Source organism: Salmo salar, chromosome 03 (genome assembly GCF_965601325.2).
Source record: "Salmo salar chromosome 03, fSalSal1, whole genome shotgun sequence".
Taxonomy (NCBI): Eukaryota; Metazoa; Chordata; class Actinopteri; order Salmoniformes; family Salmonidae; genus Salmo; species Salmo salar.
The window spans coordinates 100,620,001-100,645,000 of record NC_138293.1 but is presented as its reverse complement, the minus strand read 5'-3'; the positions used below and the strand labels follow the sequence as shown (position 1 = coordinate 100,645,000).

Genomic DNA, 25,000 nt, shown 5'->3' with positions numbered 1-25,000 from the left:
GGTCCAATTCTGAAGCCTTGTGAAGGGTATAGTGTACACTAGGTCCAATTCTGCAGCCTTGTGAAGGGTATAGTGTACACTAGGTCCAATTCTGAAGCCTTGTGAAGGGTATAGTGTACACTAGGTCTAATTCTGCAGCCTTGTGAAGGGTATAGTGTACACTAGGTCCAATTCTGAAGCCTTGTGAAGGGTATAGTGTACACTAGGTCCAATTCTGAAGCCTTGTGAAGGGTATAGTGTACAGTAGGTCCAATTCTGCAGCCTTGTGAAGGGTATAGTGTACACTAGGTCCAATTCTGAAGCCTTGTGAAGGGTATAGTGTACACTAGGTCCAATTCTGTAGCCTTGTGAAGGGTATAGTGTACACTAAGTCCAATTCTGCAGCCTTGTGAAGGGTATAGTGTACACTAGGTCCAATTCTGAAGCCTTGTGAAGGGTATAGTGTACACTAGGTCCAATTCTGAAGCCTTGTGAAGGGTATAGTGTACACTAGGTCCAATTCTGCAGCCTTGTGAAGGGTATAGTGTACACTAGGTCCAATTCTGCAGCCTTGTGAAGGGTATAGTGTACACTAGGTCCAATTCTGCAGCCTTGTGAAGGGTATAGTGTACACTAGGTCCAATTCTGCAGCCTTGTGAAGGGTATAGTGTACACTAGGTCCAATTCTGCAGCCTTGTGAAGGGTATAGTGTACACTAGGTCCAATTCTGAAGCCTTGTGAAGGGTATAGTGTACACTAGGTCCAATTCTGCAGCCTTGTGAAGGGTATAGTGTACACTAGGTCCAATTCTGAAGCCTTGTGAAGGGTATAGTGTACACTAGGTCCAATTCTGAAGCCTTGTGAAGGGTATAGTGTACACTAGGTCCAATTCTGAAGCCTTGTGAAGGGTATAGTGTACACTAGGTCCAATTCTGCAGCCTTGTGAAGGGTATAGTGTACACTAGGTCCAATTCTGCAGCCTTGTGAAGGGTATAGTGTACACTAGGTCCAATTCTGCAGCCTTGTGAAGGGTATAGTGTACACTAGGTCCAATTCTGCAGCCTTGTGAAGGGTATAGTGTACACTAGGTCCAATTCTGAAGCCTTGTGAAGGGTATAGTGTACACTAGGTCCAATTCTGAAGCCTTGTGAAGGGTATAGTGTACACTAGGTCCAATTCTGCAGCCTTGTGAAGGGTATAGTGTACACTAGGTCCAATTCTGAAGCCTTGTGAAGGGTATAGTGTACACTAGGTCTAATTCTGCAGCCTTGTGAAGGGTATAGTGTACACTAGGTCCAATTCTGCAGCCTTGTGAAGGGTATAGTGTACAGTAGCTCCAATTCTGAAGCCTTGTGAAGGGTATAGTGTACACTAGGTCCAATTCTGAAGCCTTGTGAAGGGTATAGTGTACACTAGGTCTAATTCTGCACCTTGTGAAGGGTATAGTGTACACTAGGTCCAATTCTGAAGCCTTGTGAAGGGTATAGTGTACACTAGGTCCAATTCTGAAGCCTTGTGAAGGGTATAGTGTACACTAGGTCCAATTCTGAAGCCTTGTGAAGGGTATAGTGTACACTAGGTCCAATTCTGCAGCCTTGTGAAGGGTATAGTGTACACTAGGTCTAATTCTGCAGCCTTGTGAAGGGTATAGTGTACACTAGGTCCAATTCTGCAGCCTTGTGAAGGGTATAGTGTACACTAGGTCCAATTCTGAAGCCTTGTGAAGGGTATAGTGTACACTAGGTCCAATTCTGAAGCCTTGTGAAGGGTATAGTGTACACTAGGTCCAATTCTGCAGCCTTGTGAAGGGTATAGTGTACACTAGGTCCAATTCTGAAGCCTTGTGAAGGGTATAGTGTACACTAGGTCTAATTCTGCAGCCTTGTGAAGGGTATAGTGTACACTAGGTCCAATTCTGAAGCCTTGTGAAGGGTATAGTGTACACTAGGTCCAATTCTGAAGCCTTGTGAAGGGTATAGTGTACACTAGGTCCAATTCTGAAGCCTTGTGAAGGGTATAGTGTACACTAGGTCCAATTCTGCAGCCTTGTGAAGGGTATAGTGTACACTAGGTCTAATTCTGCAGCCTTGTGAAGGGTATAGTGTACACTAGGTCCAATTCTGCAGCCTTGTGAAGGGTATAGTGTACACTAGGTCCAATTCTGAAGCCTTGTGAAGGGTATAGTGTACACTAGGTCCAATTCTGAAGCCTTGTGAAGGGTATAGTGTACACTAGGTCCAATTCTGAAGCCTTGTGAAGGGTATAGTGTACACTAGGTCCAATTCTGAAGCCTTGTGAAGGGTATAGTGTACACTAGGTCCAATTCTGCAGCCTTGTGAAGGGTATAGTGTACACTAGGTCCAATTCTGAAGCCTTGTGAAGGGTATAGTGTACACTAGGTCCAATTCTGAAGCCTTGTGAAGGGTATAGTGTACACTAGGTCCAATTCTGAAGCCTTGTGAAGGGTATAGTGTACACTAGGTCCAATTCTGCAGCCTTGTGAAGGGTATAGTGTACACTAGGTCCAATTCTGAAGCCTTGTGAAGGGTATAGTGTACACTAGGTCTAATTCTGCAGCCTTGTGAAGGGTATAGTGTACACTAGGTCCAATTCTGAAGCCTTGTGAAGGGTATAGTGTACACTAGGTCCAATTCTGAAGCCTTGTGAAGGGTATAGTGTACACTAGGTCCAATTCTGAAGCCTTGTGAAGGGTATAGTGTACACTAGGTCCAATTCTGCAGCCTTGTGAAGGGTATAGTGTACACTAGGTCTAATTCTGCAGCCTTGTGAAGGGTATAGTGTACACTAGGTCCAATTCTGCAGCCTTGTGAAGGGTATAGTGTACACTAGGTCCAATTCTGAAGCCTTGTGAAGGGTATAGTGTACACTAGGTCCAATTCTGAAGCCTTGTGAAGGGTATAGTGTACACTAGGTCCAATTCTGAAGCCTTGTGAAGGGTATAGTGTACACTAGGTCCAATTCTGAAGCCTTGTGAAGGGTATAGTGTACACTAGGTCCAATTCTGCAGCCTTGTGAAGGGTATAGTGTACACTAGGTCTAATTCTGCAGCCTTGTGAAGGGTATAGTGTACACTAGGTCCAATTCTGCAGCCTTGTGAAGGGTATAGTGTACACTAGGTCCAATTCTGAAGCCTTGTGAAGGGTATAGTGTACACTAGGTCCAATTCTGAAGCCTTGTGAAGGGTATAGTGTACACTAGGTCCAATTCTGCAGCCTTGTGAAGGGTATAGTGTACACTAGGTCCAATTCTGAAGCCTTGTGAAGGGTATAGTGTACACTAGGTCCAATTCTGAGGACTTGTGAAGGGTATAGTGTACACTAGGTCCAATTCTGCAGCCTTGTGAAGGGTATAGTGTACACTAGGTCCAATTCTGCAGCCTTGTGAAGGGTGTAGTGTACACTAGGTCCAATTCTGAAGCCTTGTGAAGGGTATAGTGTACACTAGGTCCAATTCTGCAGCCTTGTGAAGGGTATAGTGTACACTAGGTCCAATTCTGAAGCCTTGTGAAGGGTATAGTGTACACTAGGTCCAATTCTGAAGCCTTGTGAAGGGTGTAGTGTACACTAGGTCCAATTCTGCAGCCTTGTGAAGGGTATAGTGTACACTAGGTCCAATTCTGAAGCCTTGTGAAGGGTATAGTGTACACTAGGTCCAATTCTGCAGCCTTGTGAAGGGTATAGTGTACACTAGGTCTAATTCTGCAGCCTTGTGAAGGGTATAGTGTACACTAGGTCCAATTCTGAAGCCTTGTGAAGGGTATAGTGTACACTAGGTCCAATTCTGAAGCCTTGTGAAGGGTATAGTGTACACTAGGTCCCATTCTGAAGCCTTGTGAAGGGTATAGTGTACACTAGGTCCAATTCTGCAGCCTTGTGAAGGGTATAGTGTACACTAGGTCCAATTCTGAAGCCTTGTGAAGGGTATAGTGTACACTAGGTCCAATTCTGAGGCCTTGTGAAGGGTATAGTGTACACTAGGTCCAATTCTGCAGCCTTGTGAAGGGTATAGTGTACACTAGGTCCAATTCTGAAGCCTTGTGAAGGGTATAGTGTACACTAGGTCCAATTCTGAAGCCTTGTGAAGGGTATAGTGTACACTAGGTCCAATTCTGCAGCCTTGTGAAGGGTATAGTGTACACTAGGTCCAATTCTGAAGCCTTGTGAAGGGTATAGTGTACACTAGGTCCAATTCTGAAGCCTTGTGAAGGGTATAGTGTACACTAGGTCCAAATCTGCAGCCTTGTGAAGGGTATAGTGTACACTAGGTCCAATTCTGCAGCCTTGTGAAGGGTATAGTGTACACTAGGTCCAATTCTGAAGCCTTGTGAAGGGTATAGTGTACACTAGGTCCAATTCTGAAGCCTTGTGAAGGGTATAGTGTACACTAGGTCCAATTCTGCAGCCTTGTGAAGGGTATAGTGTACACTAGGTCCAATTCTGAAGCCTTGTGAAGGGTATAGTGTACACTAGGTCCAATTCTGAAGCCTTGTGAAGGGTATAGTGTACACTAAGTCCAATTCTGAAGCCTTGTGAAGGGTATAGTGTACACTAGGTCCAATTCTGCAGCCTTGTAAAGGGTATAGTGTACACTAGGTCTAATTCTGCAGCCTTGTGAATGGTATAGTGTACACTAGGTCCAATTCTGAAGCCTTGTGAAGGGTATAGTGTACACTAAGTCCAATTCTGAAGCCTTGTGAAGGGTATAGTGTACACTAGGTCCAATTCTGCAGCCTTGTAAAGGGTATAGTGTACACTAGGTCTAATTCTGCAGCCTTGTGAAGGGGATAGTGTACACTAGGTCCAATTCTGAAGCCTTGTGAAGGGTATAGTGTACACTAGGTCCAATTCTGCAGCCTTGTAAAGGGTATAGTGTACACTAGGTCCAATTCTGAAGCCTTGTGAAGGGTATAGTGTACACTAGGTCCAATTCTGCAGCCTTGTGAAGGGTATAGTGTACACTAGGTCCAATTCTGAAGCCTTGTGAAGGGTATAGTGTACACTAGGTCCAATTCTGCAGCCTTGTAAAGGGTATAGTGTACACTAGGTCCAATTCTGAAGCCTTGTGAAGGGTATAGTGTACACTAGGTCCAATTCTGAAGCCTTGTGAAGGGTATATTGTACACTAGGCCCAATTCTGAAGCCTTGTGAAGGGTATAGTGTACACTAGGTCCAATTCTGCAGCCTTGTGAAGGGTATAGTGTACACTAGGTCTAATTCTGCAGCCTTGTGAAGGGTATAGTGTACACTAGGTCCAATTCTGCAGCCTTGTGAAGGGTATAGTGTACACTAGGTCCAATTCTGAAGCCTTGTGAAGGGTATAGTGTACACTAGGTCCAATTCTGAAGCCTTGTGAAGGGTATAGTGTACACTAGGTCCAATTCTGCAGCCTTGTGAAGGGTATAGTGTACACTAGGTCCAATTCTGAAGCCTTGTGAAGGGTATAGTGTACACTAGGTCCAATTCTGAGGACTTGTGAAGGGTATAGTGTACACTAGGTCCAATTCTGCAGCCTTGTGAAGGGTATAGTGTACACTAGGTCCAATTCTGCAGCCTTGTGAAGGGTGTAGTGTACACTAGGTCCAATTCTGAAGCCTTGTGAAGGGTATAGTGTACACTAGGTCCAATTCTGCAGCCTTGTGAAGGGTATAGTGTACACTAGGTCCAATTCTGAAGCCTTGTGAAGGGTATAGTGTACACTAGGTCCAATTCTGAAGCCTTGTGAAGGGTGTAGTGTACACTAGGTCCAATTCTGCAGCCTTGTGAAGGGTATAGTGTACACTAGGTCCAATTCTGAAGCCTTGTGAAGGGTATAGTGTACACTAGGTCCAATTCTGCAGCCTTGTGAAGGGTATAGTGTACACTAGGTCTAATTCTGCAGCCTTGTGAAGGGTATAGTGTACACTAGGTCCAATTCTGAAGCCTTGTGAAGGGTATAGTGTACACTAGGTCCAATTCTGAAGCCTTGTGAAGGGTATAGTGTACACTAGGTCCCATTCTGAAGCCTTGTGAAGGGTATAGTGTACACTAGGTCCAATTCTGCAGCCTTGTGAAGGGTATAGTGTACACTAGGTCCAATTCTGAAGCCTTGTGAAGGGTATAGTGTACACTAGGTCCAATTCTGAGGCCTTGTGAAGGGTATAGTGTACACTAGGTCCAATTCTGCAGCCTTGTGAAGGGTATAGTGTACACTAGGTCCAATTCTGAAGCCTTGTGAAGGGTATAGTGTACACTAGGTCCAATTCTGAAGCCTTGTGAAGGGTATAGTGTACACTAGGTCCAATTCTGCAGCCTTGTGAAGGGTATAGTGTACACTAGGTCCAATTCTGAAGCCTTGTGAAGGGTATAGTGTACACTAGGTCCAATTCTGAAGCCTTGTGAAGGGTATAGTGTACACTAGGTCCAAATCTGCAGCCTTGTGAAGGGTATAGTGTACACTAGGTCCAATTCTGCAGCCTTGTGAAGGGTATAGTGTACACTAGGTCCAATTCTGAAGCCTTGTGAAGGGTATAGTGTACACTAGGTCCAATTCTGAAGCCTTGTGAAGGGTATAGTGTACACTAGGTCCAATTCTGCAGCCTTGTGAAGGGTATAGTGTACACTAGGTCCAATTCTGAAGCCTTGTGAAGGGTATAGTGTACACTAGGTCCAATTCTGAAGCCTTGTGAAGGGTATAGTGTACACTAAGTCCAATTCTGAAGCCTTGTGAAGGGTATAGTGTACACTAGGTCCAATTCTGCAGCCTTGTAAAGGGTATAGTGTACACTAGGTCTAATTCTGCAGCCTTGTGAATGGTATAGTGTACACTAGGTCCAATTCTGAAGCCTTGTGAAGGGTATAGTGTACACTAAGTCCAATTCTGAAGCCTTGTGAAGGGTATAGTGTACACTAGGTCCAATTCTGCAGCCTTGTAAAGGGTATAGTGTACACTAGGTCTAATTCTGCAGCCTTGTGAAGGGGATAGTGTACACTAGGTCCAATTCTGAAGCCTTGTGAAGGGTATAGTGTACACTAGGTCCAATTCTGCAGCCTTGTAAAGGGTATAGTGTACACTAGGTCCAATTCTGAAGCCTTGTGAAGGGTATAGTGTACACTAGGTCCAATTCTGCAGCCTTGTGAAGGGTATAGTGTACACTAGGTCCAATTCTGAAGCCTTGTGAAGGGTATAGTGTACACTAGGTCCAATTCTGCAGCCTTGTAAAGGGTATAGTGTACACTAGGTCCAATTCTGAATCCTTGTGAAGGGTATAGTGTACACTAGGTCCAATTCTGCAGCCTTGTAAAGGGTATAGTGTACACTAGGTCCAATTCTGAAGCCTTGTGAAGGGTATAGTGTACACTAAGTCCAATTCTGCAGCCTTGTGAAGGGTATAGTGTACACTAGGTCCAATTCTGAAGCCTTGTGAAGGGTATAGTGTACACTAAGTCCAATTCTGCAGCCTTGTAAAGGGTATAGTGTACACTAGGTCTAATTCTGCAGCCTTGTGAAAGGTATAGTGTACACTAGGTCTAATTCTGCAGCCTTGTGAAGGGTATAGTGTACACTAGGTCCAATTCTGCAGCCTTGTGAAGGGTATAGTGTACACTAGGTCTAATTCTGCAGCCTTGTGAAGGGTATAGTGTACACTAGGTCAAATTCTGCAGCCTTGTGAAGGGTATAGTGTACACTAGGTCCAATTCTGCAGCCTTGTGAAGGGTATAGTGTACACTAGGTCTAATTCTGCAGCCTTGTGAAGGGTATAGTGTACACTAGGTCCAATTCTGCAGCCTTGTGAAGGGTATAGTGTACACTAGGTCTAATTCTGCAGCCTTGTGAAGGGTATAGTGTACACTAGGTCTAATTCTGCAGCTTTCTGAATGCTGTAGTGTACACTCTGTAGTGTACACATACACACAGACATGTCTCACACACACACACACACACACACACACCCACACACACACACACACACACACACACACACACACACACACACACACACACACACACACACACACACACACACACACACACACACACACACACACACACACACACCTTACTATGGCCAAGACGGTATGGTGTATATACAAGTATTATATAACAGTAATATACAACGGCAATATATAACATTAATACAGTGCATTCGGAAAGTATTCAGACCCCTTGACTTTTTCCACATTTTTGGACGTTACAGCCTTATTCTAATATGGATTAAATGAATAAAAATGACTTGAATCTACACACAATACCCCATAATGACAAAGCGAAAACAGTCAGTTAAGAACAAAATCTTATTTACAATGACGGCCTACACCGGCCAAACCCGGACGATGTACTACAATGTACTACTACATTGATCATTCTTGAGATGTTTCTACAACTTGATTGGAGTCCAGCTGTGGTAAATTCAATTGATTGGACATGATTTGGAAAGGCGCACACCTTCTATATAAGGTCTGACAGTGCATGTCAGAGCAAAAACAAAGCCATGAGGTCGAAGGAATTGTCTGTAGAGCGCAGAGACAGGATTGCGTTGGGGCACAGATCTGGGGAAGGGTACCAGAAAATGTCTGCAACATTGAAGGTCCCCAAGAACACAGTTGCCTCCATCATTCTTAAAGTGAAGAAGTGTGGAACTACCAAGACTCTTCCAAGAGCTGGCCTCCCAGACAAACTGAGCAATCGGGGGAGAAGGGCCTTGTTCAGGGAGGTGACCAAGAACCCAATGGTCACTCTGACAGGGGACCAGAGTTCCTCTGTGGAGATGGGATAACCTCCCAGAAGGACAACCATCTCTGCAGCACTCCACCAATCAGGCCTTTATGGTAGAGTGGCCAGATAGAAGCCACTCCTCAGTAAAAGGCACATCACAGCCCGCTTGGTGTTTGCCAAAAGGCACCTAAAGACTCTCAGACCTCTGGTCTGATGATACCAGTATTGAACTCTTTGGTCTGAATGCCAAGTGTCATGTCTGGAGGAAACCTGGCACCATCCCTACTGTGAAGCATGGTGGTGGCAGCATCATATTGTGGGGATGTTTTTCAGCGACAGGGACTGGGAGACTAGTCAGGGTTGAGGGAAAGATGAACAAAGCAAATTATCGAGAGATCCTTGATGAAAACCTGCATAGGAGTGCTCAGGACCTCAGACTGGGTTGAAGGTTCACCTTCAAACAGGACAATGACCCTAAGCACACAGCCAAGACAGCGCAGGAGTGGCTTCGGGACAAGTCTCTGAATGTCCTACAGCAAAGCAGCTGCATTTGCATTTGTTTAGGCTGTTTTCTAGTGATATTCGTATAGATACATCCATAACAATGAGGAAAGAAAATGTGCTCATTCGTCAGGACACTGTTGTTCAGAGGAGCTAGCCAACAAGACAGCTAACACAATCACTTCAAACTGAAGCTGGAAAGACTGCAAACTAGCTGTACTTCATTTCGTTTTACCCTTTTCAATTTACATTTCTTTGTATGCGGTATATCCATAAAAATGATGCCAGCTGATTCATGATTTCGACTTGCTGAGAAACGCTGCCTGCCTGCAGGTCTCGTCCTGACTCCCAACACATTCATTACTATGGGACAGCTGGAGATCCAATTTGAATATTGAAGCAATGTTGTAAATGTCAGAGAGACAGACAGCAAGGTCGATATAAATCTCCGCTGTTAAAAACGAAATGTTAGTCTTAAAGAAATGTGAGATATTGTCTAGATGCTTTTTATAGTGGAGATCAAGTTTATAAACTGCCTGGCTGGGCTGATGAGATAGTGGATTGCACTGTCAGATGGAACAGAGTAAATGAGCATTTTAACGTTATAGATTTAGCCGGTGGTAACCAATCAGCATTCAGGATTAGACCCACCTGTTGTATAAAAGTGTAATATATAACAGTAATATATAACAGTAATATATAACAGTAATATACAGTATACCAGTAACAGTATATATTCAAGATGTTGTAATAAAGTAGAGATGTCTTACTGTGGCTGTGGCTGAGACGGTCTGTATGCAGGTGTCCTGTCCACTCTGTTCACTGTGGTTCTGTGAAGTGGGGTACATGTTGAGGGGGTGTTCGCTGACAGGGGGCTGTCCTGTGTAGTCGGGGGGCGCAGGGTGAGGGTGAGGGTGAGAGGCGGTGAACTCAGCGGGCAGGCCGTTCTGAGGGGGGGCAAATTGGGCGGAGGGGTACGGCTGAGTCATGGAGTCTGGAGGGGGAGGGGCTTCCTGGTTACCCTGCAGGGGGAGAGGAGGGAGAGAGGGCGAGAGAGTTAGTACCAGACCAGATTGAACAATTAATACAAAAAATCAGCATGTCATCCATTCAGTCAGCCAGTCAGTCAGTAGGCCAGCCAGCCAGTCAACCAGCCATCCAGTCAAGTCAGTAAGTCAACCAGCCAGCCAGCCAGTCAACCATCCAGTCAAGTCAGTAAGTCAACCAGCCATCCAGTCAAGTCAGTAAGTCAACCAGCCAGCCAGCCAGTCAACCAGCCAGTCAGGTCAGTAAGTCAACCAGCCAGTCAACCAACCAACCAGCAAGTCAGACAGTCAATAACTAATTTACCAGCCAAACCATCCAGCTAACCAGTAAGTCAGTCAGGCAGCAATACAGTCAGTCAATAAGCCAGTCAGCCAACCGGCCAATTAGCCAACCAGTCACACTCATCATGTATCAGTCTGTATCAGTCCCTCTCATCTGATTACCAGTGTTACACTCATCATGTCTGTTCACTAAAAATAGACTTTGATTTCATACATATAAAATGGTCTTGAGAATGTAGACATATGCCTTCCAGCACTGAGCACAAACTTGTGACGCTTGGAACAGGAGTGCGCTGCAAAGACCACTGCATTAGTTCACAGTGCCCTAACCAGCTATGAGAATACTTGATGGTAACATTGTTCTAACCAGCTATGAGAATACTTGATGGTAACATTGTTCTAACCAGCTATGAGAATACTTGATGGTAACATTGTTCTAACCAGCTATGAGAATACTTGATGGTAACATTGTTCTAACCAGCTATGAGAATACTTGATGGTAACATTGTTCTAACCAGCTATGAGAATACTTGATGGTAACATTGTTCTAACCAGCTATGAGAATACTTGATGGTAACATTGCCCTAACCAGCTATGAGAATACTTGATGGTAACAGTGCTCTAACCAGCTATGAGAATACTTGATGGTAATAGTTGGTCGTTTTTTTACTATTTGTTGTAAGCCTTCCCCCAAACCACAACCCTAACCTTAATAACCACTGTGAATTAATACCTAAACTGAACCACTCTGAATTAATACCTAAACTGAACCACTCTGAATGAATAACTAAACTAAACCACTCTGAATTAATACCTAAACTGAACCACTCTGAATTAATACCTAAACTGAACCACTCTGAATTAATACCTAAACTGAACCACTCTGAATTAATACCTAAACTAAACCACTCTGAATTAATACCTAAACTAAACCACTCTGAATTAATACCTAAACTGAACCACTCTGAATTAATACCTAAATTCCTAAGCTTTGACTTGTTTCTGTTTTAACACTGAAACCACGCAAAATTAATGAGTCAAAAATGTACGTTTATCCATAAAATGTCACATTTCAAAGGGAAACTATGAGATCTTGTTGCATCATGTAGGCTACAGACAGAGTGAACTGAGAGGGAAGCATCATGTAGGCTACAGACAGACAGAGTGAACTGGGAGGGAAGCATCATGTAGTCTACAAACAGACAGTGAACTGGGAGGGAAACATCATGTAGTCTACAGACAGACAGAGTGAACTGAGAGGGAAGCATCATGTAGTCTACAGACAGACAGTGAACTGGGAGGGAAGCATCATGTAGTCTACAGACAGACAGTGAACTGGGAGGGAAGCATCATGTAGTCTACAGACAGACAGTGAACTGGGAGGGAAACATCATGTAGTCTACAGACAGACAGAGTGAACTGAGAGGGAAGCATCATGTAGTCTACAGACAGACAGTGAACTGGGAGGGAAGCATCATGTAGTCTACAGACAGACAGTGAACTGGTTGGGAAGCATCATGTAGTCTACAGACAGACAGTGAACTGGGAGGGAAGCATCATGTAGTCTACAGACAGACAGAGTGAACTGAGAGGGAAGCATCATGTAGTCTACAGACAGACAGTGAACTGAGAGGGAAGCATCATGTAGTCTACAGACAGAGTGAACTGAGAGGGAAGCATCATGTAGTCTACAGACAGAGTGAACTGAGAGGGAAGCATCATGTAATCTACAGACAGACAGAGTGAACTGGGAGGGAAGCATCATGTAGTCTACAGACAGACAGAGTGAACTGGGAGGGAAGCATCATGTAATCTACAGACAGACAGAGTGAACTGGGAGGGAAGCATCGTGTAGTCTACAGACAGAGTGAACTGAGAGGGAAGCATCGTGTAGTCTACAGACAGAGAACTGGGAGGGAAGCATCGTGTAGTCTACAGACAGACAGTGAACTGGGAGGAAAGCATCATGTAGTCTACAGACAGACAGAGTGAACTGGGAGGGAAGCATCATGTAGTCTACAGACAGACAGAGTGAACTGGGAGGGAAGCATCATGTAGTCTACAGACAGACAGTGAACTGGGAGGGAAGCATCATGTAGTCTACAGACAGACAGTGAACTGGGAGGGAAGAATCATGTAGTCTACAGACAGACAGTGAACTGGGAGGGAAGCATCATGTAGTCTACAGACAGACAGTGAACTGGGAGGGAAGCATCGTGTAGTCTACAGACAGACAGTGAACTGGGAGGGAAGCATCATGTAGTCTACAGACAGTGAACTGGGAGGGAAGCATCGTGTAGTCTACAGACAGACAGTGAACTGGGAGGGAAGCATCATGTAGTCTACAGACAGACAGTGAACTGGGAGGGAAGCATCATGTAGTCTACAGACAGACAGTGAACTGGGAGGGAAGCATCATGTAGTCTACAGACAGACAGAGTGAACTGGGAGGGAAGCATCATGTAGTCTACAGACAGACAGTGAACTGGGAGGGAAGCATCATGTAGTCTACAGACAGACAGTGAACTGGGAGGGAAACATCATGTAGTCTACAGACAGACAGTGAACTGGGAGGGAAGCAACATGTATTTTTATTTATTATGGATCCCCATTAGTTCCTGCCAAGGCAGCAGCTACTCTTCCTGAGGTTTATTATGGATCCCCATTAGTTCCTGCCAAGGCAGCAGCTACTCTTCCTGGGGTTTATTGTGGATCCCCATTAGTTCCTGCCAAGGCAGCAGCTACTCTTCCTGGGGTTTATTATGGATCCCCATTAGTTCCTGCCAAGGCAGCAGCTACTCTTCCTGGGGTCCAAGCACACAAAACCACCCACATTACATATATAACAACAGATAAAACAGTGAACTATGTTTGTACTGAATGAGCTATCGATAAAACAGTACATCATATAACATCCCTACACCACCACATATCCACAGCATGTTCAATACCATCATACAACAATATCACAATGTGTGCGTATGCATGTGTCTGTACCTTTGTGTGTGTCTCTTCACAGTCCCCGCTGTTCCATAAGGTGTATTTTTACCTGCTTTTTAAATCTGAATCTACTGCTTGCATCAGTTACCTGATGTGGAATAGAGTTCCATGTTGTCATGGCACTATGTAATACTGTGCACCTCCCATAGTCTGTTCTGGACTTGGGGACTGTGAAGAGACCTCTGGTGGCATGTAGTCTACAGACAGACAGTGAACTGGGAGGGAAGGGAAGGAAAACGTTAACAGAAAGAACACACAAGGTTTCCCATTATCCAGGAGTGGTTAGTTTGAAACACCCACAGCTTTTCTGCTAGCCAACTGAAAACCAGTTGACTGTTGAACTACGCATATACACTGCACATATGTGAAGACCCGTGTGGGTCACTTCCTTAGGGGCTCTATATCTCAGCCATGCATTGGCCAGACTAGCTGACCTAGTAAATATATATACATATAGAGAGAGAGAGAGAGAGAGAGAGAGAGAAAGAGAGTGGGGCATGGCAGACAGTCAGACTTAGCTAAACGCTCTGGTGTGCATCTAATGAGAACCACATTTGGAGGCCTGAAATATGCTTTACGTGGCAGTTAGCTGGAGAAATCACACACACACACACACACACACACACACACACACACACACACACACACACACACACACACACACACACACACACACACACACACACACACACACACACACACACACACACACACACACACACACACACACACACACACACACACACACACAGAGAGAGAGAATATCTCTTTACCCAGTTGAAGGGAAAACATTTAAGTATTTAAATACAAGTGTCCTTTTCCCTCCCTCCCTCCCTCCCTCCCTCCCTCCCTCCCTCCCTCCCTCCCTCCCTCCCTCCCTCCCTCCCTCCCTCCCTCCCTCCCTCCCTCCCTCCCTCCCTCCCTCCCTCCCTCCCTACCACAGAGGTCTGGAGGTTAATAAAGCATGTTTCTTTCCATCCATTCATTACCCTGATGGATATCAGACCTGACCTTGAGTGTGTTTGTGTGTGTTTTTATTGTGTGTAAGTGCATGCGTGTGTGTGTATCATAATCTGAAGTGCAAGGGATGCCTTAAAAGTGAAAGCTCACTTTCTCTGTGACCAACAGCAGTCAGATGTTATATCTTTCTCTGTGACCAACAGCAGTCAGATGTTATATCTTTCTCTGTGACCAACAGCAGTCAGATGTTATATCTTTCTCTGTGACCAACAGCAGTCAGATGTTATATCTTTCTCTGTGACCAACAGCAGTCAGATGTTATATCTTTCTCTGTGACCAACAGCAGTCAGATGTTATATCTTTCTCTGTGACCAACAGCAGTCAGATGTTATATCTTTCTCTGTGACCAACAGCAGTCAGATGTTATATCTTTCTCTGTGACCAACAGCAGTCAGATGTTATATCTTTCTCTGGACCCGCGTCGAGACTTCCAGGCACACAGACAAGACATGCACTACATCTCAAATGACATCCCTCTTCACAATATGTTTTCCTATTTTGTTTACAGTGCACTATTTTGACCTGAGCCATGATGAGCCATGTAGTGGCAGAATACAGGACAGTAGTGAAGGATGTCATTTGAGACGGAGGTTCAGTAGTCTACAGTAGTGAAGGATGTCATTAGAGATGGAGGTTCAGTCTACAGTAGTGAAGGATGTCATTAGAGATGGAGGTTCAGTCTACAGTAGTGAAGGATGTCATTAGAGATGGAGGTTCAGTCTACAGTAGTGAAGGATGTCATTAGAGATGGAGATTTAGTCTACAGTAGTGAAGGATGTCATTAGAGATGGAGAATCAGTCTGCAGTAGTGAAGGATGTCATTAGAGATGGAGATTCAGTCTACAGTAGTGAAGGATGTCATTAGAGATGGAGATTCAGTCTACAGTAGTGAAGGATGTCATTAGAGATGGAGGTTCAGTCTACAGTAGTGAAGGATGTCATTAGAGATGGAAGTTCAGTCTACAGTAGTGAAGGATGTCATTAGAGATGGAGGTTCAGTCTACAGTAGTGAAGGATGTCATTAGAGATGGAGGTTCAGTCTACAGTAGTGAAGGATGTCATTAGAGATGGAGATTCAGTCTACAGTAGTGAAGGATGTCATTAGAGATGGAGATTCAGTCTGCAGTAGTGAAGGATGTCATTAGAGATGGAGGTTCAGTCTACAGTAGTGAAGGATGTCATTTAAGACTGAGGTTCAGTCTGCAGTAGTGAAGGATGTCATTTGAGACGGAGGTTCAGTAGTCTACAGTAGTGAAGGATGTCATTAGAGATGGAGATTCAGTCTACAGTAGTGAAGGATGTCATTAGAGATGGAGGTTCAGTCTACAGTAGTGAAGGATGTCATTAGAGATGGAGGTTCAGTCTACAGTAGTGAAGGATGTCATTAGAGATGGAGGTTCAGTCTACAGTAGTGAAGGATGTCATTTAAGACTGAGGTTCAGTCTGCAGTAGTGAAGGATGTCATTTGAGACGGAGGTTCAGTAGTCTACAGTAGTGAAGGATGTCATTAGAGATGGAGGTTCAGTCTACAGTAGTGAAGGATGTCATTAGAGATGGAGGTTCAGTCTACAGTAGTGAAGGATGTCATTAGAGATGGAGGTTCAGTCTACAGTAGTGAAGGATGTCATTAGAGATGGAGGTTCAGTCTACAGTAGTGAAGGATGTCATTAGAGATGGAGGTTCAGTCTACAGTAGTGAAGGATGTCATTAGAGATGGAGATTCAGTCTACAGTAGTGAAGGATGTCATTAGAGATGGAGATTCAGTCTACAGTAGTGAAGGATGTCATTAGAGATGGAGGTTCAGTCTACAGTAGTGAAGGATGTCATTAGAGATGGAGATTCAGTCTACAGTAGTGAAGGATGTCATTAGAGATGGAGGTTCAGTCTACAGTAGTGAAGGATGTCATTAGAGATGGAGATTCAGTCTACAGTAGTGAAGGATGTAATTTGAAACAGAGGCTCAGAAGTCAAGGACCTACTAATGTTGTCATTAAGAACAGAATACTAAATATCAGAATCTGCAGTCACTCTCTCTCTCTCTCTCTCTCTCTCTCTCTCTCTCTCTCTCTCTCTCTCTCTCTCTCTCTCTCTCCGCTCTCTCTCCCGCTGTGTTTCCCCCTCTCTCTCGCTCTCGCTCTTTCCCTCTCTCTCTCTTGCTCTCTCTCCCACTGTGTATCTCTCTCTCTCTCTCGCTCTCTCTCTCTCTCTCTCTCTCGCTCTCTCTCCCGCTGTGTTTCCCTCTCTCTCTCTCTCTCTCGCTCTTTCTCTCCCTCTCTCTTGCTCTCTCTCCCGCTGTGTATCTCTCTCTCTCTCTCCCGCTGTGTGTATCTCCATCTCTCTCGATCCCTCTCACTTTCTTTCTCTCTCTCTCTCTCTCTCTCTCTCTCTCTCTCTCCCTCCCTCTCTCTCTCTCTCTCTAGACAGTGCCCAGTAGTAACAGAGAATAAAGTTAGACTGACTACATTCATCTAAAGACAACACACACACACACACACACACATGCTGAACCACATCCCTAGCAGAGACCACAGACACACTGAGACAGAGAGGAGAGAGATAGATAGAGAGGGAGAGAGGAGAAGGAGAGGAAGAGAGAGGGAGAAAGAGACAGAGAAGGAGAGGGAGATAAAATGAGAAGGAGAGGGAGAGAGAAGGAGAGATAGACAGAACAGGAGAAGGAGAGAAGTAAAGAGAGAGAAAGAGGGGGAGAACAGCTCCTGAATAATGATGTCTGTAAAACAGTTGCTGACGGGCTGCCTCTTAGTTTATGACTCACACACACACCACACACACACACACACACACACACACACACACACACACACACACACACACACACACACACACACACACACACACACACACACACACACACACACACCCACTTCACGGCAAGTTCACACTCACACACACACACCACTTCACAGCAAGTTCACACTCACACATACACACACTCACACACACCAATTCACAGCAAGTTCACACTCACACACACCAATTTACAGCAAGTTCACACACACTCACACACACACAAACACACACACACACCACTTCAAAGCAAGTTCACACACACACACACACACACACACACACACACACACACACACACACACACACACACGCACACACACACACACACACACACACACACACACACACACACACACACACACACACACACACACACACCACTTCAAAGCAAGTTCACACTCACACACACCATTTCACAGCACGCTCAGACACATCCACACACACACACAGACACATACCACTTTACAGCACACACACGAACACACACACACACACACACACACACACACACACACACACACACACACACACACACACACACCACGCCATAGCACTCTCACACTCACACACCCTGCACCCGCTCTACTCTGCAGTTGCAGCACAAAAGAGAGTGGAAATAGAGAGAGAATATAGGACTACGCTGGCTAAGCAAAAGAAGAAGAAGGAGAAGAAAATACCTGCTCCACCATCTTGCCTTCCTCTTTCTCCTCCATAAACACATCCAGCTGCTTTCCCTCCTTCCCTCCCTTCTTCCTCCCTTCTTCCTCCTGCCTTCAGCATCTGCCTGCCCACAGCTAGCATCAATTATGGATGGGGTGTGGGTTCCCCGTGTGTGGGTGTGTTCAGTGTGTGTGTGTGTGTGTTCAGTGTATGTGTGTGTGTGAGTGGGAGGGAGAGGAGTGAAGGGAGGGGTGTTATAGAAAGTGGAGGAGGCTAAGACGACTGAAAGGGGTGTTCCAAAATGTTCTCTCTCCCTTTCTATGTGTCTCTCTTTCTCCCTTTCTCCTTGTCTCTCTTTCTCTCTCCATTTCTTCTTGTCTCTCTTTCACTCTCTCTTTCAATCTTTCTAATTTGTCTTTTCTGTCCATCCATTCTTTGATATTCTTTGTTTCTAACAATAGAAATTCCTCTGCAGCATATATTTCATATACCACCCAGTACTGTCTGAAGCTATGTAGCTAGACATGTTTAGTAGAGGATCAGCAGCTATATGAGAGACTGGTCTCTCTACAGGTCTGGGTCAGGGTTAGACAGAGACTGGTCTCTCTACAGGTCTGAATCAGGGTTAGACAGACTGGTCTCTCTACAGGTCTAAATCAGGGTTAGACAGAGTGGTCTCTCTCCAGGTCTGAATCAGGGTTAGACAGACTGGTCTCTCTCCAGGTCTGAATCAGGGTTAGACAGACTGGTCTCTCTCCAGGTCTGAATCAGGGTTAGACAGAGACTGGTCTCTCTCCAGGTCTGAATCAGGGTTAGACAGACTGGTCTCTCTCCAGGTCTGAATCAGGGTTAGACAGACTGGTCTCTCTCCAGGTCTGAATCAGGGTTAGACAGACTGGTCTCTCTCCAGGTCTGAATCAGGGTTAGACAGACTGGTCTCTCTCCAGGTCTGAATCAGGGTTAGACAGAGACTGGTCTCTCTCCAGGTCTGAATCAGGGTTAGACAGAGACTGGTCTCTCTCCAGGTCTGAATCAGGGTTAGACAGACTGGTCTCTCTCCAGGTCTGAATCAGGGTTAGACAGAGACTGGTCTCTCTCCAGGTATGAATCAGGGTTAGACAGACTGGTCTCTCTCCAGGTCCGGATAATTGATCCCCCAATACTGTTGACTGGGGCTAACGGTATGTGCTGAAGGGTGATGGAGGGAGGGGTGAGGAGGGAGGGAGGGGTGATGAGGGAGGGGTGAGGCATTGACACAAAGAGCACACACAAATATAAACACACAGACTTTGGAAGTCTGAAATCAACTCTCTCCATCTCCACATAAACACATTAATAATGTAAAAGCCTTTCTTGCATTTCGCTTGAACAAGAACACACACCTCCATAAGTTACCCATGTCACTGTGGGCTGGTAAGGTTTTAAACAGTTATGTGGCAACCACTAAATGACATGCTATAAGAAGCAGGTAGAGACAGAGAGAGAGACCATTTGTTAACCATTTGTACATATACATTTAACCATTCGTACATCGTTACAACATTGTATTAAATACATAATGTGACATTTGTAATGTCTTTATTCTTTTGGAACTTCTGTGAGTGTAATGTTTACTGTTCATTTTTATTGTTTATTTCACTTTTGTATATTATCTACCTCACTTGCTTTGGCAATGTTAACATATGTTTCCCATGCCAATAAAGCCCCTTGAATTGAATTGAATTGAGAGAGAGAGAGGGAGAAATAAGGAGAGAGAGGGTGTAAGGGTCCTGTGTGTAGCTGGTGTAAAGAGTCAGGCGCAGGACAGCAAATATGAGTAATCAACGTATTTTTACTCAAAATGACAAATGTACAAAGTAACATCACGAGCACGCCATAACGGACCGAAAATACAATAAACAATCACTCACAAACAAACATGGGGAACAGAGGGTTAAATAATAAACACGTAATTGGGTGAGTGAAACCAGGTGTGCAACACTAAGACAAAACAAATGGAAAATGAAAAGTGTATCGGCGGTGGCTAGAAGGCCGGTGATGTCAACCGCCGAACACCACCCGAACAAGGAGAGGGACCGACTTTGGCGGAAGTTGTGACAGTACCCCCCCCCCCCCCCCCCCTTGACGCGCGGCTCCAGCAGCACCCCGACACCGACCTCGGGGACGACCCGGAGGACGAGGCGCAGGGCGATCCGGATGGAGATGGTGGAACTCCCTCAGCGACAAAGGGTCCAAAACGTCCTCCACCGGCACCCAGCGTCTCTCCTCCAGACCGTACCCCTCCCACTCCAAGAGGTACTGAAGGCCCCTGGCCCGACGCCTCGAGTCCAGGATGGATCGAACAGCATATGCCGGGGCCCCCTCGATGTCCAGAGGGGGCGGAGGAACCTCCCGCACCTCAGACTCCTGGAGTGGACCAGCCACCACCGGCCTGAGGAGAGACACATGGAATGAGGGATTAATACGGTAATCTGGGGGAAGCTGTAACCTGTAGCATACCTTGTTCAGTCTCCTCAGGACTTTGAATGGCCCCACAAACTGCGGACCCAGCTTCCGGCAGGGCAGGCGGAGGGGCAGGTTTCGGGTCGAGAACCAGACCCAGTCCCCTGGCGCGAACACCGGGGCCTCGCTGCGGTGGCGGTCGGCGCTCGCCTTTTGCCGCCTCACGGCCCGTTGTAGGTGCACATGGGCGGTGTCCCAGGTCTCCTCCGAGCGCTTAAACCATTCGTCCACCGCAGGAGCTTCGATCTGGCTCTGATGCCACAGTGCCAGAACCGGCTGATACCCCAGTACGCACTGGAAAGGAGAGAGGTTAATGGAGGAGTGGCGGAGTGAGTTTTGGGCCATCTCTGCCCAGGGGATGAACGCCGCCCACTCCCCCGGCCGGTCCTGGCAATATGATCGCAGAAACCTACCCACATCCTGGTTTACTCTCTCCACCTGCCCGTTACATTCGGGGTGAAAGCCTGAGGTGAGGCAGACCGAGACCCCCAGACGTTCCATGAACGCTCTCCAGACCTTGGACGTGAACTGGGGACCCCGATCAGAAACTATGTCCTCAGGCACCCCGTAGTGCCGGAAGATGTGTGTAAACAGGGCCTCCGCAGTCTGTAGGGCCGTAGGGAGACCGGGCAAACCGAGGAGACGGCAGGACTTAGAAAACCGATCCACAACGAACAGGATCGTGGTGTTGCCCTGTGAAGGAGAAAGATCCGTCAGGAAGTCCACCAACAGGTGCGACCGCGGCCGTTGTGGAACGGGTAGGGGTTGTAACTTCCCTCTGGGCAGGTGCCTGGGAGCCTTGCACTGGGCACACACCGAGCAGGAGGAAACATAAACCCTCACATCCTTGGCCAAGGTGGACCACCAGTACTTCCCACTAAGGCAGCACACCGTCCGACCGATGCCAGGGTGACCAGAGGAGGGTGACGTGTGGGCCCAATAGATCAACCGGTCGCAGACAGCAGACGGAACGTACAGGCACGCAGCTGGACACTGGAGGTGGGGTGGGCTCTGTGCATAACGATGTCCACATCCAGCTCCCACACCACTGGTGCCACCAGGCAAGAGGCTGGAAGTATGGGAGTACGATCCATGGACCGCTCCTCTGTGTCATACATCCAGGACAGTGCATCGGCCTTAGCGTTCTGGGAACCTGGTCTGTAGGATAGAGTGAAAACAAAACGTGTAAAAAACATGGCCCACCTCGCCTGGCGAAGGTTCAGTCTCCTCGCCGCCCGGATATACTCCAGATTGCGGTGGTCAGTCCAGATGAGAAAATGATGTTTAGCCCCCTCAAGCCAATGTCTCCACGCCTTCAGAGGCTTGACAACAGCCAACAGCTCCCGGTCCCCCACGTCAAATGTACAATGTAACATCACAAGCACACCATAACGGACTGAAAATACAATAAACAATCACTCACAAACAAACATGGTGAACAGAGGGTTAAATAATAAACACGTAATTGGGTGAGTGAAACCAGGTGTGTAAGACAAAGACAAAACAAATGGAAAATGAAAAGTGGATCGGCGCTGGCTAGAATGCCGGTGACGTCAACCGCCGACCGCCGCCCGAACAAGGAGAGGGACCGACTTCGGCGGAAGTCGTAACAGAGGGACAGAGAGGGAGAGAGAGAGAGAGAGGGAGAGAGAAAGGTAGGAAGAGGCAAACCTGGGCCCTGACAATTAGTCTCAGTAAGGCAAAAATAATGGTGTTCCAAAAAAGGTCCAGTCGCCAGGACCACAAATACAAAATCCATCTAGACACCGTTGCCCTAGAGCACACAAAAAAACTCTACATACCTCGGCCTAAACATCAGCGCCACAGGTAACTTCCACAAAGCTGTGAACGATCTGAGAGACAAGGCAAGAAGGGCATTCTATGCCATCAAAATGAACATAAAATTCAACATACCAATTAGGATCTGGCTAAAAATACTTGCATCAGTTATCCTGTTTAGGATAGGGGGCAGTATTGACACGGCTGGATAAAAAACATACCCGATTTAATCTGGTTACCACTCCTACCCAGTAACTAGAATATGCATATACTTATTACATATGGATAGAAAACACCCTAAATTTTCTAAAACTGTTTGAATGGTGTCTGTGAGTATAACAGAACTCAAATGGCAGGTCAAAACCTGAGAGATTCCTTTACAGGAAGTGGCCTGTCTGACCATTTCTTGAACTTCTTTTCCATCTCTATCATTTACTAAGGATCTCTGCTCTAACGTGACACTTCCCACGTCGTCCATAGGCGCTCAGAGCCCGGGAAAAAACAGAATGTCGTCATTCCAGCCCCAGGCTGAAACACATTATCGCCTTTCTCAAGTGGCCGATCAAGGGACACTGGGCTTATGCTCGTGACCCGACCGCCCCCGCCTTTGGGATTTTTTCCTCTGTTTGCCGAAAAGGAGATTCCCTGTCGGAATATTATCGCTTTTCTACGAGAAAAATGTCGTAAAAATTGATTTTAAACAGCGGTTGACATGCTTCGAAGTACGGTAATGGAATATTTAGAATTTTATTGTCACGAATTGCGCCATGCGCGCGACACTTCTTTACTATTTCGGATAGTGTCTGGAACGCACGAACAAAACGCCGCTATTCGGATATAACGATGGATTATTTTGGACCAAACCAACATTTGTTATTGAAGTAGCAGTCCTGGGTGTGCATTCTGACGAAGACAACAAAAGGTAATCAAACTTTTATAATAGTAAATATGATTATGGTGAGTGCTAAACTTGCCGGGTGTCTAAATAGCGAGCCCGTGATGCCTGGGCTATGTACTTAGAATATTGCAAAATGTGCTTTCACCAAAAAGCTATTTTAAAATCGGACATATCGAGTGCATAGAGGAGGTCTGTATCTATAATTCTTAAAATAATTGTTATGCTTTTTGTGAATGTTTATCGTGAGTAATTTAGTAAAATGTTAGCGAATTCCCCGGAAGTTTGCGGGGGGTATGCTAGTTCTGAACGTCACATGCTAATGTAAAAAGCTGGTTTTTGATATAAATATGAACTTGATTGAACAAAACATGCATGTATTGTATAACATAATGTCCTAGGGTTGTCATCTGATGAAGATCATCAAAGGTGAGTGCTGCATTTAGCTGTCTTCTGGGTTTTGGTGACATTATATGCTGGCTTGAAAAATGGGTGTCTGATTATTTCTGGCTTGGTACTCTGCTGACATAATCTAATGTTTTGCTTTCGTTGTAAAGCCTTTTTGAAATCGGACAGTGTGGTTAGATTAACGAGAGTCTTGTCTTTAAATAGCTGTAAAATAGTCATATGTTTGAGAAATTGAAGTAATAGGATTTTTATGGTTTTGAAAATCGCGCCACAGGCTGCCAGTGGCTGTTACGTAGGTGGGACGAATTCGTCCCGCCTAGCCCAGAGAGGTTAAAGAACCCATTGCCCTTTATGGTTGTGAGGTCTGGGGTCTGCTCACCAACCAAGAATTCACAAAATGGGACAAATACTAAATTGAGACTCTGCATGCAGAATTCCTCAAAAATATCCCCCATGTACAACGTAGAACACCAAATAATGCATGCAGAGCAGAATTAGGGCGATACCCGCTAATTATCAAAATCCAGAAAAGAGGAGTTAAATTCTACAGCCACCTAAAAGGAAGAGATTCCCAAACCTTCCATAACAAAGCCATCACCTACAGAGAGATGAACCTGGAGAAGAGTTCCCTAAGCAAGCTGGTCCTGGGGCTCTGTTCACAAACACAAACACACCCCACAGAGCCCCAGGACAGCAATACAATTAGACCCAACCAAATTGGAAAGAATTTACAAAAAAACTGAGCAAACTAGAATGCTATTTGGCCCTAAACAGAGAGAACACAGTGGCAGAATACCTGACCACTGTGACTGACCCAAACTTAAGGAAAGCTTTGACTATGTACAGACCCAGTGAGCGTAGCCTTGCTATTGAGAAAGGCCGCCATAGGCAGACCTGGCTCTCAAGAGAAGACAGGCTATGTGCACACTGCCCACAAAATGAGGTGGAAACTGAGCTGTACTTCCTAACCTCCTGCCAAATGTATGACCATATTTGAGACACATATTTCCCTCAGATTACACAATCCATAAAGAATTCGAAAACAAACTCGATTTTGATAAACTCCCTTATCTATTGGGTGAAATACCACAGTGTGCCATCACAGCAGCAAGATTTGTGACCTGTTGCAACAAGAAAAGGGCAACCAGTGAAGAACAAACACCACTGTAAATACAACCCATATTTATGTTTATTTATTTCCACTTTAACTATACGCACATCATTACAACACTGTATATAGACATAATATGACATTTGACATGCCTTTTGTGAGTGTAATTTTTACTGTACATTTTTTATCGTTCGTTTTTTGTCTCACTTTTGTTTATTAATAATTAATAATAATAATAACAATGTTTCCCATTGTCACGAATCCCACCGAAGGCGGTTCCCCTTCCTGTTCGG

At 45.5% G+C, this 25,000-nt stretch overlaps 1 protein-coding gene across 7 annotated transcripts in view; it reads right to left on the bottom strand.

Moving 5' to 3' along the window:
* The window catches only part of LOC106601965 (RNA binding protein fox-1 homolog 1), a 365,104-nt gene that overhangs the window by 59,114 nt on the left and 280,990 nt on the right, over positions 1-25,000 (bottom strand). For 6 of the 7 annotated variants that reach the window (XM_045715920.2, XM_045715918.2, XM_045715917.2 and 3 more), the window contains one exon: positions 9,963-10,214. In XM_045715920.2, the coding sequence (XP_045571876.1) occupies positions 9,963-10,214 (252 nt within the window). Of the gene's footprint in view, positions 1-9,962; positions 10,215-18,029; positions 18,205-25,000 lie in introns of those variants that run through there. The other variant, XM_045715919.2, reaches the window with a different exon arrangement.